This window comes from Neocloeon triangulifer, unplaced genomic scaffold (assembly GCF_031216515.1).
Source record: "Neocloeon triangulifer isolate White Clay Creek 2 clone unplaced genomic scaffold, ASM3121651v1 ptg000003l, whole genome shotgun sequence".
NCBI lineage: Eukaryota > Metazoa > Arthropoda > Insecta > Ephemeroptera > Baetidae > Neocloeon > Neocloeon triangulifer.
In genome coordinates, this window is record NW_026775546.1 from 6846625 (window position 1) to 6865392 (window position 18768).

At 36.4% G+C, this 18768-nt stretch overlaps 3 protein-coding genes and 1 non-coding gene across 10 annotated transcripts in view; all 4 read left to right on the plus strand.

The window, feature by feature from the left end:
• Nucleotides 1-9: 9 nt before the first annotated feature.
• On the plus strand, nucleotides 10-2272 carry LOC132193256 (peptidyl-prolyl cis-trans isomerase E). The gene is made up of 7 exons (XM_059613811.1): nucleotides 10-142; nucleotides 321-490; nucleotides 554-745; nucleotides 988-1194; nucleotides 1754-1935; nucleotides 1995-2061; nucleotides 2120-2272. Exons 1-7 carry the CDS (start codon nucleotides 109-111, stop codon nucleotides 2186-2188), a joined length of 921 nt encoding a protein of 306 aa, XP_059469794.1. The 5' UTR covers nucleotides 10-108; the 3' UTR covers nucleotides 2189-2272.
• A 718-nt stretch (nucleotides 2273-2990) lies between these two features.
• The window catches only part of LOC132192682 (regulating synaptic membrane exocytosis protein 1-like), a 59618-nt gene continuing 43840 nt past the window's right edge, over nucleotides 2991-18768 (plus strand). For all 7 annotated transcript variants that reach the window (XR_009441361.1, XR_009441362.1, XM_059612755.1 and 4 more), the window contains exon 1: nucleotides 2991-3250. The gene's annotated coding sequence lies outside the window, so the exon portion shown is untranslated. The remainder of the gene's footprint in view (nucleotides 3251-18768) is intronic.
• LOC132192452 (nucleoside diphosphate kinase 7) lies at nucleotides 13708-15904 on the plus strand. The gene is made up of 4 exons (XM_059612422.1): nucleotides 13708-14155; nucleotides 14214-14608; nucleotides 14670-14900; nucleotides 15437-15904. The coding sequence occupies exons 1-4, from the start codon at nucleotides 13841-13843 to the stop codon at nucleotides 15708-15710; spliced, it is 1215 nt and encodes a 404-aa protein (XP_059468405.1). The 5' UTR covers nucleotides 13708-13840; the 3' UTR covers nucleotides 15711-15904.
• On the plus strand, nucleotides 15226-15309 carry Trnal-cag (transfer RNA leucine (anticodon CAG)). The gene has a single exon. It is a non-coding gene; the product is annotated as a tRNA-Leu (tRNA).

Genomic DNA, 18768 nt, shown 5'->3' on the forward strand with positions numbered 1-18768 from the left:
GGCGTGTCTGTGATAAAAGCATTGTAAACAACTTGAAACTCGAAAGGCCGGCTGGAAAGTTTTGCTTTATCAGAAATTTTTAGTATAATAAAAGCATTTGGTTGAAAAATGGCTCAAAATACAAAAAGAACAGTTTATGTTGGTGAGTTGAGATAAAATATTTAGACTTTTGATGCTAATACTAACCAGATTTTCTCTTTTATTTTTTGGTGGTGCATGTCCAGCGTTTGATTGTTTCCTAAAATTTACATAATTCCATATTTTCTTGTGTCCCTATTTCCCTGTCTGGAAATAAAAATAATAATTACTTTGATTTTAAGGCGGACTTGCTGAAGAAGTTGACGAGAAAGTTCTTCACGCTGCATTTATCCCTTTTGGCGAACTTGTTGACATTCAGATGCCGTTGGATTATGAAACGGAAAAGCATCGAGGTTTTGCATTTGTGGAGTTTGAAGCTTCCGAGGATGCCATGGCTGCCATCGATAATTTGGTATGTAATCAGGTTTTCTTTTGAATTCAGTTTTTTTTTTATTATATCTTCAATTATTTCCAGAATGATTCTGAATTGTTTGGAAGGACGATACGTGTGAACTTTGCCAAGCCTCAGAGAATCAAAGAAGGCTCCACCAGACCTGTTTGGTCGGAAGATACGTGGCTGCAGCAGCACGCAGGAGAAACTTTGGATAAAAAAGATGACAAAAAAGGAGTAGAGGGTGAAGAGGAAGCTACTGAAACAGGAGAAGATGTAAGAATTTCAATATTTTAGAAAATTAATATTTTCTGAACCAGTAAGGGCCTTGTTGAAAATTAAATGATTAAGTTGCAAAATTAACCAGTTGAGACCCACTCATACCAATGAACTCGACCGGTCTTGATGGGTCTCACGTCCGACAATTGAATTTTAGTTTTATAGTATCCTTAAAATAATTTACGCTTAAGAAACAAAATTTTTATTTTTTTATTAATTCGCCGCTAATTTTATTTTAGACCGGAGAACCAGCATCAAAGAAAGCAAAGAAGAATCCTCAGGTTTATTTGGACATCACTGCTGGAAAGTATCCGCTTGGCAGGATCGTGATTATGCTAAGGGCTGACGTTGTTCCAAAGACTGCTGAGAACTTCCGGTGTCTCTGTACCCACGAAAGAGGCTACGGATACCAGGGCTCGACATTCCACAGAATCATCCCAGGCTTCGTATCCTTTTCTAAAAAAATCCAAATCCAAGGATGTTGAAAAGAAAAAACCTTGCTTTGAGGACATTTTTAATTTTTTTAAATTTTTCTATCCTCGGATAGAATCAAAATGAGTAAAAAGTAAAAAATGTGTACCAAATTACCAAGAGGATTGGCTTGAAAGCATTTGAAGACTTTATTTTCAAATATTTTCTTAGATTAAATTTAACTCGCAACTGGAGAAAGTATGCAAGTGGGCTTAGAATTAAAATTTAAAATCAACTTATCACTAATTAAAAATAATTATAATAAATACAAATAATTTTTGCAAGAGTATGAATAAGAACAACGATATCAAACTCTAATTTTAAATAAATTTTTATGTCAAAACTATTGTTTAGTTTTGAGAAGTAAAAGGTCTAATTTAAAATAAATTTTCAACTGTTTGTTTAATCTTATTTAATAATAAAATATGCCATTTTTTAATCCTTTTATTATTGCATCAGTGAAATAAATCCCAGATTTTTAACTTCTTTATAGTTGAATTTATAATGTTACCGTTCCTTAACCACCATTCTCAGATGTGTCAAGGTGGTGATTTCACAAACCACAACGGAACTGGCGGCAGGTCAATTTATGGTGGCAAATTCGATGACGAAAACTTCCAGCTCAGGCATACTGGTTTAGGAGTGGTTTCGATGGCCAACTCTGGGCCCAATACTAACGGATCACAATTCTTCCTTTGCACTGGTCGATCAGAATGGTAAAATCATTCTCGAAAATCTAATCAAATAAATAAACAATATCAATCATATTTCACAGGTTGGATGGAAAGCACGTTGTGTTTGGACACATCATCAGCGGTATTGATGTTTTGAAGAAGATTGAGGTATAAACAGAGGAATTAAAATTTGAAAAGAAATCAATTTTATATACGATTTTTGCAGAAATACGGAAGCAAAGCTGGGAAGCCATCAGAAAAGATTGTCGTTAGTTCTTGCGGAGAAGTTGTTTAATTTAAATTTGATCTGCATTTTGTAAATAAATTTTTACTTTAATTTAAGAAGCAAAAGAATTTAAAAAAGAATTTTTATTAAAATTTAATCAAAAATCTTCCAACTTTATCTATTTCGTTAGTTAAGATAGTTGCAAATAATTTTATAAGGCGATAAACATGTCTCTGTAATATAAAATACTATAAAAATAACAATGTTGTCTTGAGTAAAAAATACGAAATTTAGTTTAGGGATTTAGCTCAAATGATGATCCAAGGAGTAGATATTAAACATTTTTTCAAATTATTCTTTTACCATGTTGCAACATTTATAAAACATCATGAAATAAGTACATCATTTGGCATCAAACTGTCAATAATTGATAAAATGCTCTGCACAAAATTGACTTTTTATTGTTAATCATCAAACCATAAAATTAATAGTAGTGAACGAAATATCAGCATGATATTAGCATTAAAAATAATGAGGGTAATGCTACGATCCAAATTGTTATTATTTTTTTTTATCTGGATCGCAGGAAATTGTTTATTTATGAGCTGTAAAAAGAGCCGAGCGAGCGCGATACGACAACAAAACTATTAGGCCCGTAGTAAAAAATTAATAAAAAGTTCTTGTGTGCGCACCGCACTATACTATTATCTGGTGGAGTGTCGCGTTCTAATAACGATCCTTATCTAGCAGAAAAAGGGGAGCAGTGAGCGAGAGAAAGAAAGGTCGCGGTGAGCTGCCACGGGAGTGCGTTTTGCGCGATTCTCCCTCCAGAGTCCGAGAGGGCGGGCGGGACGTGGAGAGACTTGCGCGCACCACCCGAGCAAGGAGAACGACGGGAGAAGCAAGGAACGGGCAGGCCTGTGCGCTAACAGGTGCAAGTGCGACCTGTCGTGGCCAAGTCGAGGTCTCTCTGACGCCGCTGCTAGGAGGATTGATTGAGACTTCGGGGGCCGCAGGTCATCTTGGTCGCCCCGGGGGCGGCCGATTCTTCTCTCCTGCCTGCACTTGCATCCGACACCGCTGCTCCCAGCCACAGGTGGTGCGCAGAGGGATGATCCACCAGATGATGGGGTGAGTTTTTTTCACGATCCATTTCGCCACGATTTATGAGATGTCTCGAGACCACCGGAATGCGACAAAGATTATAAAATTTCGAGCACTCAGTTTTGAGCGAACGACAACGTGCGAGGAATGTGGAGATAAAATTGTATCGAGGAACACGGACTGACGGATTTCACGGATTATTGAAAATTGATTATCGATTTTGAGAGGCGGTGCTCATCTCCAAGAAGGGGGTAAGATAATAATCCGAATACGAGATTTCGGCACCAATTGAAATATTTTATTTTTTAAATTTTTTACCATTTTTTGTTAGAACAAAAAAGTTGTTTAAGATTCAAAATTATATTTTTATATTTATAACTTACGAAATGGCATGAAGTTTGTATTTAAATTGAAATTTAAAGCATATTTTTTTTAACACAAAAAACTTAAAATTTTTAGTTTAATTAAAGGATAATTTTGTTTCTGTTGTTTATAGTACTAGGGCCCATTTTAAAGTCATCTGAAACGTTTTTTGCTAATGGAAAATGCACTGGGAGATGGGAAAATATTATGAGGCCTCTCTTTGCAATGTGCGTTGAGGCAGTTGGATGTATATTGAACTAATGGATCAATATTTGATTACGGCACGCACATCTGACAAGGACAGCAGCCAGCGAGAAACCCTCTTTGATCACGTTTGAGAAAACGCCACGGCATTCTAAGAAAATTTCAATTATAATAATATTAGGGAAAAACGAAGCACATAGCATATATAAATTACCAGAAGTTTCAATCTTGTATTGAAAAAGCAAATTATATGTTACCAGTGTAAATGTAAACTGGTAAAAAAAAACGGACACAATTTTCCACCAAAAACGGAGGAGAGCCATTTTCCGCGAGCTTAATTAATCACAGTTCGGCTTTCAAAGAGCAGATCATGTGAGTGCTTGTCGGTCGGATAAATTTTGACGCTATTAGCATTTTCACGTGAACTGAAACGGGGTGATTACATGTAAATAATCGCTTGACCGGCGCACCTCTCGGACACATTCCATTATTATTTGGAAAGCTTCGATTGTGTTCCTCTGTGCCGCTGGACTTTGCCAGAGGCTCAACAAGTTTTGCCATAATAACTTTGCTTTGTGAGCCTTGCGATGTGTGCTTCTATTTGTGATTAAACTCGCTTCCAAAAGCTCTTTGAGGGTATTGCATGTTATTAGTTTCTCAGCAATTTCGAGCCGTTCTCCAGATTTGAAAATAAAGAATCTCACCTACCTCCATAATTAATTAAGCACTCACCTGCTGACTGATTATTTGCAATGAAAATGGCATACAACTGATTTTATTTAAATTTATGCTACAATAGTTAATATATTTAAAAATACTCCTTCTAAAATTTAGTAAGTTGAATTCAATATAAAAAAAAATGTATTTTTAATAGATATTATTACAAATATGCAATTTTTTCATAATGAGATCTGAAAATTTTGTTAAAAAATGGTGTAAAAACGTTTTATTGCACTGATTAAACATACTAATATTTATTCAAATATGTATTTTGACCTAAAAATAAGGGAAATTTTGCTCACTTCTAAATATGACATTCAGTAAAAATTATAAACGGAGAGAAATACGCAAACCTATTTTAGCGCTGATTGATATTTCCGTAAAAATCGAGGCTTTATTGTCTGCCGCGTGGCGTTGGAAGGACAAATATTTATCAGATGCAAAACAAACAAGCCTGTGTGCAAAATATTGTTTCTCTCGAACGTCGCGCTTAAATAAACATTGAAAACAATTCAGCGGTTGTAAATATGTATAAATAAATGGCAAAAATGAAATTATATTCTATTTTTAATATCAATAAATCTAACCTAGAAAATAATTCAAACTTCTAAAACAATCCGCATGATGGCAAAGAGAATTATTGTAAATTAATTAAAACTCTCTAATGGACCGCGCCCGCGTGTTTTTTCAGTATATCGTGACGCGTTCCGTCCTTTATCCTAATTAATGTGCCGGTCTTATTGCCAACTACTGAAATTAAAAACATCCTCACTCAGTTATGTCAGCACGAACAACGTCGGTGTTCATCATGCTATAAGCGAAACATCCAACACATGCAAATATGAATTTCGCAACACGCCCGACTTTAACTTGGTTTTTCAAAATCGCGTACAAATTATTATTTCCATCAGAAAATCACGTGGAATCGTAACTAGCGCTACTTGTAAGTGTCACGTTGGAATGAGTGCTCGAGGAATACTAATTGTGAAAGAAGGATTGAGTGCAGGCGACCCAGTTGCCATCGCGCGTACTCAGGTGTGTTATCGCACTTTTCCAACGCCCTAATGGAAAGTGCAGGCCCATTCCGAGAACCATAAATATTTAAATTGCGCATCGATTTCCATCTCGGAGGAAATTAAAGGCGAATGGAAATCCCAACATGAGGGGAAATGCTGCTTTCCTTGGGGGAGACCGAGAGGGACACCTTTTTCAGCCGCGATTGAATTCCCCCTAGCTATGCTAGCTGACCTGCTACATCATCAAAGGGTTATAAATAAAAAATAATTATGCGGTCGTCGATGGAATTATACAATATTTTAATAGGCATAAAAAAACAGGATATTCCTGTGGTGGGAAATTAAAATGAGGCATGCATATTTTTGGAATTCAATATCCCCGAAACCGCAGCGATAGGGTTTCCACAATGAGTGGGATGAAAAGCTGATTTACATTTCGGTTAAAAACTTTCATGAAAATTAAAGTAGCATTGATCAATTGAATAAAAATTTCTGCTTTAGGCTAAATTTATATCATACCAATCTTGTAACACTTATTAATAATAGTAAAAGGAAAATGTTCCATTAGTAATTTAAATATTCTTATAACAATATTTCAATAATGAGAGTCGATTTTTATGTAACTCAAAATAGATAAAATCTTTCCTATATTTATTTATCCCAACAAAAACTTTTCTAGAATAAAAAATGCTGTCTTTCTTTTCCACTGCGCTGGGTATTTTTCTCAATTTCGCATTTCTGTTGCATTTGATAATTTTAGAAAAATGGCGTGTATCCAATTCCCAGCAAAAATTTGCTGCTAAAATACCCATGCATAAACTAAATATGAATTCCATAGGGGCAGAAAATAAATTTTGCTTTGTACCGTGAGTTGGCCTGATAACACCGTGAAATGTATAACATGCTGCCTGCTCGATAAATTTGACTGCGAACAGAATTTGACCGGCGGCGGTTGCTGCGGACCAACGTTTGCACGCAGTCGATTAAAAAATTTTGTGCTTTTTCGGGTGAATGGATGATACGCTCGGGAGGGTGCACGTCAGCGATTCACGCCAAAGTACACACGGATACAACCGGCGAAACTAACTGAATTCGAACGAGAGAGGGAATCCGCGATCGCATACAACGTGCGCCGTCGAGCGCCTGCTGATTTGCAGGGTAGGCATTTTGCAGCACATCTGCCCGCCCGGCTGCATGCACGCAGCTCGGCGAGGCCCGAAGGCAGGTGAATTCTGTTTGGGTGACATTTCCAGTTGGCGAAATCGGGGATCGTTCAAGTGTGGTGCGTTTCATTTAGAATCTGCAACAATGGCTCAATATTTTGTTATTTGCAGAGCTATCCCCAGATATAATAACCAAATTTCCAATCGTCAAAAAAGACTATTTTTTTAGTGTTTCCTTTGTCAAAATAAGACAATTATGGTTGATTTTGTGATTAATTGAAAAAATAATGAAATGTTAACATTTGCTTAAATTTATTAATGAAATTATTTAATTTTCATTTTATTACTACACACTTAAAAATTTATGTAAAGAAAATGAAAATATAAAAAATAACTACAAGTTTAACGCTGTATTTCTGGTATTTCTCTAATTTTTTATTGAAAGGAAGAGTCATCGCAAAATTTACATAGAACAACATTTTTTTTCTTCGCGAAGGATTCATTTTTTATTAAAAAAAGCAAAGCTCCAATGAAATGAACAAGGGATGCTCGATCTGCCCAATTTGCAAGGAAAAATTTTCGTAGAGAATTGAAGCGTAAACAGCCCTCTTCTCATTAATCGAAATTTTCAACTCACTCTTTCGCGTCGTTCGTTTCTCACAATAGCCGAGAATTCTCGAATTCACAGAGCCGAGAAAGAGGGGTTGGAGTTTTGGTTTGCTTCCGAGAGATGCGCCTCTGTTATATTTAAGTATTTTCTGGAAGGCATGCCTGTTGGAGGGGCTGTTTTGTGAGCTAAAATCTTCTTAAATTGTTGTGCCCGGGGATGAAGTGCATAAAGCGGCTTACAAGAATACCGTGAGCGGAGAGGAAGACCAGTCAGGGTCAATTGCTGCTAAGAACGTCCGGTGACTATGACGTTCATTACTTTATCATGTGCTTGGCTGCTTCTTTGCAACAATCTTTCTGGCTTGGAAATTAATTCCTTTTTCATTACTACAGTGTTTATTTGCAATTAACATTTAATGTGAAGTGAGGGAAAGCTTTCATTAGTTGTAATTAAATGAAGGATTTTATTCGTCCTTAAGTTTCAAATATTCGAGATATATTAATATTTTGCAAAATTTTAATTATTATACCAAAAATAATGTGTAGTTGAAATTCAAACATAAAAAGCGGAATACGCGACCCACGCAACATGGAAAATTCACCTTTTAATTTAATTATACTTCTGTGAAATCTGAGGTGGTTTCAGTATTGTACAGAGTGGGAAGATTTTCAGATTATACTAATGAAGTGGGTATGGCATAGGGAAATAATGAGCTGATTTTGGACGTTTTAATAAAAAAATGGTATCAGTTGACCTCTTAACTTACTTTAAAAGGCATTTTTTATATCTAATTTTTAAATATTTTGAGGAAGAACTTAATCAATCTAAATTTGCATATTTAAATTAATTAGTACTTGAACAAATTAATAATTCTTAAAATTTAGAGCGGATTATTAATTTTTTAAAGTGGAAGCCTTCCTTCGTTCTAATGAAGTCAATTTAATTTTTCTCATTTTTATTTTTAATTAATCACTAAGAGACGTAGATACGTGTTGTAGAATTTTTTTCAGTTTTTATATAATCACTTTTTGCCAATTAATGAGCTGAGTTCTTGCAGCTTTGAAACAACAAAGCGGCACGTAATTAATTTTTCACCGTTTTCCTACGGCAAATTCTTTCTTCAAAGTGCCAGTCTTGTTGGGCGAACTTCTATGAGCCGCTTTCGGACTGACAAAGTTTGTAATTTGCAAAAGAAGCCCTTAATTTTGAGCTGGAAATACGGAGCTAACTTCATTATCTGCGAGAATTTATACAAATTTCCGCGCAGACGTGATTTTTTCCTCCTCGGGCAGATTTACGTCAAGAGGCAGCCGGTTGACCTTGACCTCTGCAAGCTAGGGCTCTTGCAAATTGGCCTATTCACGTCGGGGAAAATAATTTCAGAGGGAACGAGCACTCAGCTCGATTGCGTCAGTGGCTGGCTGGGTTGCAGACATCAAAACAAGCAGGTAGGCTTCGCCCTCCCCGCGTTCTAAAAGCGGAATAAATAGGACTCGGGTGGGTGGTTGAATGGGCCCGGGAGCGTAATGTCTAAATGTTCCGGAGGTGCGTGCGAACAAATTTGACGTCCGAAACAAGGTGCTCTTTCTCGTTTCCATCGGCGATACATTTTTCTAGAGAAAAAATGCTTCTCTTTGTTAGGCTCTTTTAGCTCAGCTTTTTAGCGAGCCGGCTTTTATGTACGAAAAAATAAGTACTCTCAGGCAGTGTGTTTATTTTCCATTCATGCGAATACTGATCAATACTGAAGACTCAAACCAAGAGCAATTTTCAATCTCGTCGATTACAAAGCAAAAGAATAAATAAATTTATAGATAAATTTGTAAATTGAATAAATCATCTTCTGTTGTTTTTTTTTTAATAAGAAAAAAATTATTTCATCGGTAATGCACGGTCCTTCTATTTTTGTTCTAAATTAAAGAATTCTATTCAATTCCAATTTTACATGATTATTTAAAAATTAGTTTTAGTTTAAAAAAAATTTAATAGTTTAATAGTCGTGAAAATGTTAATATGTATATATATTAAAGAAATGAACAAATTTAATATTTTGTAATAATTTTAATTTTTTTCAGAGGTGAATTTAAATATAAAACCTTGTTATTTACAAATGATAATTAAACCATATTTAAATACATTTAATTAATTTTGTTTGCTTATGCTATTTTTTTACCAGGTTCAGAAGGAACAAAATTTATAATAGTTACTGTATAAATTTTTACTATTTTAGAATTTTTTTAGTGATTAAAAACCCTGGATTATGATGTAATTTCCAGTATAGCAACAGCCATTTTGTAATTTATGAAAATGAATTTACCAAGCGCAGTCATTTCCAGCTGCCGCTCATTAACGAGCATAATTACATTGGACTTATTAATAAATGATTCAGATTGATGCATCATCCGTGGTAAATAATTTCCAGCGTTACATTTGCAATAATTACCAATCTAAATTATGAATCGCGTTATTAGAGGTGCGCAGCAACAGGCGTGCGAATTGGAAATATTCGAAATTGTAATTACAATTACTGGGAAGTGACATCGGGCGACCGCACACGCGGCCCCGATTCAAATTGATTCGGCGCTCTGAGCAGGGGGCTGTGCAAAGTGGCAACCTGTGCATTCGGTGAAAATCGATCGTCGTGTCATTGGAATACCAAAACTCTCTTCAAAAGTGCACAGCCCTTCGCACCACACACGGTCGTAAATAATTGAGCAGTCAATTGATTTTAAGCGCGTGACGCCCTTTACAGTTTCCCTCTCGCCCCTGCAGTGGCTCCAAAAGCACGTTTATATATCTCCACTGACCTGGCCAGTCGGCTCGCTTTTGGGTTGTAATTACACTTAATTCGGAAACGCGTCGGTTCGTTTTAGTGCCCAGACACCTGCGACTCAAAAAATAAGTCAGTTGGAAAGAGACGGAGCAATTTGCAAAAGCATTTAACTCAACAAGTTAATCAAGTTTGTGCAATCGAGTATGATCCGGTGAAAATTACGATAATCACACGCTCCATAAACTTGACGCAGAATTCAAATTTATATCTTGCAAATGACTATAATTTCCTCTAATTATTCAAGTAAGGTTAGGAAAACGAGGAGCCATTCATATTTTGATGAAATACAGTTTTTAATGAAAAAAGTCTGATTTTTACCGATTTTTACAGGAGTTTTTCTTTATTACTTTTGTCTGGAATGGTCGTTAAGTCGTTAACCTATATACACACAAAATTTATTTTCAACACACGGGAAAACTTTATTAGGCAATATAAATCTCCCTGTAAAAAATGTGAAGAAAAATTAAAGAAGAAAAAAAAATTAAATTTAAAACAGTGGAGTTTTCAACGGAACGGGATGATCTCGGGGGTTTGGCTCTTGGGAAAGATTTGATAAAATTTTTATTTAAAGGGAGAGAAAACAGGGAAAGATTTATTTTCAAGTAAAAAATAAAGCTTGAAAATAACAAAACAAAACTAATTCAGAAGTTTTGTCTCAAATCCAAAATGAACCATTAGGATGACTTTAAAAAGTTTTCCAAGGAATCCCGGGAACAATATTAATTACGTCTGTTTACTTGTGTTTATAGTTTTTGAAATTCCTGAAACTTATAGTTTTTATTTTGCATTTATAAATACTACATCATTTAGATTTTGGCAGTCCTCTACTCTCACTCTTTCAAAAGCTGCTAATGAGCAGTTTGATAAAAATATCTTTTTTTTTAAACGTATAATCCCTGATTTATTTTTACGCCAAACTCACTTTTACCATTTGCCTTTTATTTTTGAATCGCGCTTGAACCAGCACTGCTCGGCGGCATTGAAAACATTCAGTGGAAAGCGCGTCGATGCTAATTGGATTCATTGCCGCAGATCACGCGCACCACGCACAGGACTGCTCATTTTTTTCCCAACGTTGGAGGTAAATCCGCGTGATCTCGTCCGCCTCTTTGTCGGTTTGCCTTCATTATTGTAATTTTCCGCAATTGCAGTCACAACAGAGGAGCTGTGCGGCCTAATCATATAAAAAGCATTTCATGCTGTCAGTCGCAGAAAATTATCCTCCAGAGCTAGCTCATTCCGTTCGGATACGTTTATATTTTTTTATACGTACACTTTTCCCGTTTTGTTTGCGGCAAGCTCCGTCGCTCATTCGACTCGTTATGAAGAGAAAAAAGGTAAATTCCCATGTTTCTCTGCTGCTCGCCCGCGCACAATGCGAGAAAAATCCCTTTTGATAAGCTCCGCTTTTTATGGGCACGCACGGGTGAGGTGAATAAATTAGAAGTTGAGAGAGATAAGAGAGAGTTCTCCCTCTTTTTTTGTTTTCCAAGGGACCTCTTTCCGCGTTTCATTTTTTCATTCCTGGCAAAGCTCAAAAAAGGGTGTAAATTTGGTGCGGCCAAATTCTTCAGAGAGCGGAATCAACAAAAACAGTTTTTAATGACTCGGCATCTTTACAGCTTATTTAGACTTTTATCGTCCATTTACAATAAGCTTTTTAATCTTGTAAGTGCAGTCTTATAATTTATTCCAAGAAGCCTCTCTGGGGTTCCTTTTTAATTACATGCGGAAGGATGTAAATGAAGATTTGTATTTCCTTGTGAAAATCTAACAAGATAAAATTACTAAAATTGCAGTTTTAGGGAGACTATTACTTCATTCAAAGATTATGATAGCAAAAATATTGTGTATTAATTGTTGTACGCTTTTAACAGCTACATTAAATATTATATTATTATAGATCTTTTTATTTATTATAGATAGGTCGTAGATATCATTCTCCATCTGATCAAATCCGATTTATTGAAAATTAAATGTGTGTTAAAAATTATGTCAAAAGCCAAATGGTTTCTGATTGATTCAATTTATTTATTTAATTATTTTTATTTTTTCCCTTTCTTAACCATTCTTTTTGTATTAACTTGATAGCATTGATATTGATGAATTCATTACTTTTAAACTTTTTGAAACCAATTGAAAAATATATTTTTGGCTTTTACTTTGAAGATTTTTGTATAAAAATCGGAAGCAGCATTTTTTATCTTTTTTATTTTCTCACATAGAGAGAGTTGCGCAGTCATAAATAAAAAGAATAACAAGAGAAATGAGTAAAATCTCGCGGCTCGGGTGCAGCGCAAATTGCGGAGTGATTGATCGCCGTGGATGTCAATTTCGCCGCGCCCGTTTTTCACCTGTGTTTGGTATATAATATGTACATATTATGTAATAACCGTGAGCCACTCTCACTCGTTGGCCGGGCGCTTCACGTCGTGTTTGCTCACCAGATCAACGCATATGTTCGGCTGCTGTTCCGGAGCAACCGGCAAATTTCATTGTCGGCGGAAGAGAGAATGTACTTGGAACGCCGGGAAAAACGAATTAGAAGCACTGGCCCGGAAAATCGTTCATGTCACGCATCTCTCGTGGAATCTCAATTCTCATTATCAACTGAATCAATCTCCGGAGAGTCAATTTGCTTGCTGCGGTCAAAATTCAAAATCAATAACTGGTTTTCATCTAAAAGTGGTATAAAATTTTTATATATCCGTATAAATATTTTTATGCTGATATTAAATATTTGATTTATGTTGTATATTAAAAATTCCAGGAGGCTCTTTTTATGGGAAGCAGATATTTCTATATTTTATCCATAAATTATTCACAAAATGAAAGTATACTGCAAACGGATATCTGTGTGTGAAATGTTAATGTATTCAACAAGTTGCCAATAGCGTTGTAGTATATCAACCGTGAAAGGAGGAAGCTGTGGGTGTCACTCGCCCTGCGTAATTAATTACTTAACGAAATTAGAATTTCGCATAAGGGAAAAACGGCTAAATAATAACTTTATAGTCCTAGTTTGCAATGGTTTGCAACAAAAAAATATTTAAATGTCGTTAATCTTCCGCAGTTTCATTATAAAAATTTTCACAATATTGCAAGTGTTTTTTAATTTTTTTATTTAATTTTATTAATTTTTTTTTTTTTTTGATATCAGGAAATTACCGCCCAAATACGTCACACTCAAAATAATCATCAATTCAAATCACACAGAGCAATACAGAGAGGAAAAAATCTCTTAAAGAAATCAAAATCATTTTTTTTTTTTTTGGTATTGATTGTAATATTTTTATTAAAGTGATTAATATTTGAAAACTTTTTTTACCTTAAAGTACGATAATTAATTGTTGTTATAGAAACCTTAAAAGTTATCTTCATTATTTTAAGAACAGCCGCACGAAAAAATAAAAAAAATATTAATGTATTCCTTTTTTATGACACAATAATATTACAAAATTTCGCGCTCTCTTTATTGTGATTTCTGCAAAACCATAATCTTTCAAAAAATGAATAACAATAATAATTATTTTTCACGTCTGCATTAAACTTTCTCATTTTGCCGCGTTGCCAAGCAACAGTTTGTTAGCTGCCACGCCCCCTAAATGTCAAGCACTCCGCAAATCCGCAACAACAATCGGTCGCTGCCCATAAATTCGGCATTATTTGTTGAAATCTGAAAGAAAGCGGTTGCTGTGTCCGACCGCGATGGACTGCAAGAATTTGGCCTTCGAGGCCGAGTGGTACGACGAGGAATCGGGCCTCAACAGGACCTTCACCATGATCTACTTTCCCGAGAGCAATCAGGTGCAGTTGTTCGAGCCGCGCACGAACAAGATGTTTTTGAAAAAGTCTTCGGTCGACGGGTTGAAACCGTCGGACATCTACGTCGGCAGCGAGGTCACCATCCTGGCGAGGCAGTTTTGGCTCAAGGCCTTCGGTGACGACTACACCCGCCGCGTCCTGGAATGCAAAAATGAACAGACCTTCGCCATGGTCCACCCTGACTGCGTTCGGAAAATGGTGCTGAGATTTCGATTTATTTTTTCGTCTTATTTTAATTTTTATGCTTTAAATTCAGGGCACGGTTTTTGCCGAGATCCAGAAGACAAATCTGCGCATCAGGGCGGCCACCCTGGCCAAGCTGACCGAGGCGCAGGCCCTCGAGTTCTACCGCGAGCACACCGGAAAGCCCTTCCTGCCCGCCCTGGCGCAGTACCTGACCTCGGGGCCGGTCTTGGCCCTACAGCTGCAGGGAGAGGGCGCGGTCCGAATTTGGCGCGGCATGATTGGCGACACAGACCCTGCCGAGGCCCAGCCGGACACCCTGAGGGCTAGGTTCGGCACCAGCAAAACGCAGAACGGCTTCCACGGCTCGGACACCAAGGAGGACGCGATGCGAGAAATCAACTCTTTCTTCCCTGAGAATGACCGCACTGACCACCGCGTCGCACCAATCACCTCCGCCCACCTGAAGTGTGTGAAATTTATTTTCAAAATTATATAAAAAAATTTACTGGAATCAATTTCTGTTCAGGGACTGCACTTGTTGCATTGTGAAGCCACAGGCCTTTCTCGATGGAAAGCTCGGCCCCATCATTGACAGCATATTCGAGGCCGGCTTCAACATTTCCGGTCTGGAAGTGATTCGATTTAATAGGGTCAAAGCGTCTGAATTCCACGAGGTCTACAATGGGGTGCTCTACGAGTTTGCAGACATGGTCGCCCAACTGCAAGCTGGACCTTGTGTTGCGCTTGAGATTACATGGTAATTAATGTAATTTATTTTATCAATTTTATAATATAATTTGCTGATATTTTTAATACCTGATAAGATAAGAAATAATTTGAAGAAAAAATCACGCTATATTTATTGATTACGGCGATTTAGATTTACTTTTTAAGCAGATTCTAGAACCAATATATTTACTGAGTGAGAATAAATTATTTTAAGTATTTAAACTTAATAAATAAATAGGAATAATGATTTCTGAAGTTTTGAATTAATTTGCGCTCAAAATATTCTGAATTCAGTATAGCACGGTAGCGATAGCGATGGTTACGTTGTGAATTTTACACCATAATCTGTAGTTGTCAGGATGGCCGAGCGGTCTAAGGCGCTGCGTTCAGGTCGCAGTCTGGTTCTCCAGGCGTGGGTTCGAATCCCACTTCTGACAAACTTTTTTAACTTATTTTTATATGTGATATTTGCAGTGGTCTTTTAATTCTTAAACTTTTCTATAAATAATTATTTTGTACTTCGGAGTAGCTAATGGCATTATTTTTATTTAAATTATGAAACAGGCCAAGGACTTTGATGCCAGGCCGCGATCTGATTACTCAAGAGCCCATGTCCGAAGGCGACAACTCCAAGTTCAAACACGCCAGCCAAGACATTGTGCTGGCCTTCAGGGCGCTCGTGGGACCTTTCGACCCCGAGCTGGCTCGAAAATTGCGGCCCAACTCTCTGCGGGCCAAGTTCGGGGAGGACAAAGTGCGTAACTCTGTGCACTGCACCGATTTGCCCGAGGACGGCGTGCTGGAAGTGGAATACTGCTTTCAAATCATGAGGAGATGAATTTCTTGCCGCCGAGCAAGTGCTGGCTGTGACGCTGAATAAATATTTGATCACAAGTTGGAAACGTGCTGATGGGCATGATTTTAATTGAGTTTTCTCATCGCAACTATTCGTGCTTTTGCACCTGGCTATTTATTTTGCACTTTGTCTGTGTTTACCATGTAAATCATTAAATTAATTGAGTACTTTCTGAATGATATTAGTTTTCTTTGAAAGTTACCTCGGATGTAGAATTTTCCTTTTTACGGGGGAAAAAATTCCTGGTAGAAGAATTTCCTCTTCATTGAAATATTAATTAGAATGTCTCTACCGCTCTGCATAATATAACGCATCACAAAGGTGCATGTCGGCTGAGCACTCTTGTACACGCGATGTACATTTACAGATAAAGAGGGGAAAATCCCTATTGTCCTAGAAAGTAGTACGAGTGATGGAGCTTTGTGACCTGTATTTTATTTAAAATTAAAAGGGTGCAAAAGGGCTCTAAAAGGAAGAAGTACTTATTTTACATAGAGTATTTTAAAAGCTCTATGTAGCTAACTGAATATAAAAAGATTTTTAAGGTGGAAGAAAAGAAAAAGGAACATGTTGTACAATAATTAATTAATTTAAGTCATTTCGCTACAATTGCCTTCTATTGGCATTTAACAATTTTTCTTTTAATTTAATTATACCGTATATGTTTTTCATAAAATTTTGTATGGGACTGATTTTCAATATTGAATTTAACGTCACTTTATTTCAAATCAGTTTGTTTCTTCAAAAAAATTATTGCTTAAAGTAATGAAATTTTAACTAACTATTTACAAACTTCAAAAATGTCAATGTTGAAAATTCTCTTCAAAAAGAAAATAAAAGAGCTCAAAAACGTTCATAAATGAAAAAAGTCTGTATTTTTTTTTATAGAAAAATAGGGTCTCTAAATTATCTCAAATGCTTTATATATAGAATATTTCAAAACAGTTTTTTTATAAGTCAAAAGTGTTTTGAACCAAAATGAGACAACGATCCACTGTGACAATTAATTTTGAAACTAATTAAAGTCAGTCGTTGATGCTATTAATTAAATATACGGAGCCATTTTATCGAACCTTTTTTTTAGTTTTTAAAATAACAGGACCTGAACTTTTTTTGTCCTAGTCAAATTAGATTTTGGCGGTTGAATGACTTGAATGGTTCAAGGGTCAAAGGTTAAATCAAGTTCGAAATTTCCAAACGGTTTCACAGCAACCTGTGCCCCATTGTGCAAAATTCTCTTGCGACCTAAACAATCAGCGCAATCGGAGCTGCTCTCTGCGTGCGTATTATAGAACAATGCAAACATGAAACATCAAACGCGCAGTGCGTCTCGCAGTGCACACACAAAACACACAGATGTGTCCAGTCAACAAAACGTGATCTATTTGGCAACGGCCGACTTGGCACTGTCAATGACAACTGCAAACTAATGAACAATGGTGGACGTCGCCGAGCAACACGTGGTTGCCTGTAGGTCCTCTTCCTTGGAAAACTGACACCCACGCAGGGAGTGTTCTTTCAAAGGGAGAAATGTGATGCAGATAGTTGGCGTGATCAAAGCCATGACCAAAATCATTTCTTTGAATGCCCGGGGGCGCCTCTCTCCTTCTTTTATCCTGGCTGAGGCTTCACCATGAAAGCTGAAGTTGGAGGAAATACTTTTCCTTTTACCAAATCCACCTTGCAAGAGAGTTCTTTTAATAGAATTTGAAAATTATGTTTCTGCTTTTTGATGTAAAAAAAAGCAATATTTTCATTTTTTTTTAATTTGAATGTTTTTTGCAAACTTCTTACTATTGGTAGTTCAATTGTGCCCAACAAGCGCTAATTTTCATTAATAATATTTTTTCTGAAATTAAAAATTTATCAGAAACGCAATTTATTGTGGAAATTCTAAAGATAATATTGAAATTATTATCCTATCTGTGCAAAATGCTGATGAAAATTTTAAATTTCTTCTTCTAGATCGCATTCGATTTCAAAACATATTTTATAAATAAATCACAGCTACGTGAGATTTCCAAATTTAATTTGTTATTCAATATTCGATTCATTTACTGCCGTGCAGGGTGCGCTGTAATTAGAGACAACGGGAATTAATATGGCCTTCAGTAATAACTGTGCAATGCTCCATACCAAACGCAATTACAAAATCAGCCGTGATCTCGCCACCGAATTCAAGGATGCAAGAGAGTGCTAAACGCTAAATTAGTTGCCAGACAATGAGCGCGATGGAATTAATAATAGGCTGTGTTGCGAGAGACTCAAAACTCTATGTAACCGCACGGCTGCAGAGAACACACCCCTGGACTTTGCTGTGCGGCGCAGCACACAATTCAGGCGCAATACTAACCGCGTCGAGCGGGGCGTAATTCATTCGGGCATAAATTTGCATGTGTAGTCCCTCGCTCTCCCGGCGCAGGGGTTAAAATAAACAAAACACATTGTGATAATCGAATTAGGCGTGGTGGTGTGCGGTGCAATCTTGGCACAGGCGGGTGTTCGTGACCGGGAAAATGATGGTCTCGCTCGTATGAAATACTACGGGTTAAACTCTCCTGCCCGCTTTTGATTACATTAAAATCATGTTGACCAGCACCACTTTGCATTTAAATAAATAAATAAATCAAATAAATTTGTGAATACACTTTTTTATTTACGTTGCCGACCATCACAATGAGTATATTTAAATTCTGTTAAAATTGTGTTTTCCTTTCTAATTTTAGAAGTTAAAATAGTGAGCAAGTCAAAATAATTCCTCCCCGAATTCTTCTATTGCGGCATTCCTGAGATGTTGAAATTGAAATTTTTGCTGAAAAATAAATTCGGTCAAACTAAAGAAAACATCGCCGAATCGATATTTCTATGCAAATCCGCCTAGCTAAAATTTCTCTTTTACAAAATTTTTATAAGTGATATAAATTCAGCTTCCATTTCATTTCCGACTTGATGTTTTTTTTTATTTTTCACTATCTACAATCGGTAAGAAGGCAGTTCCTTCCTATTGGAGGCACGAAATTTAATCGCGTGGGAGTTCTTC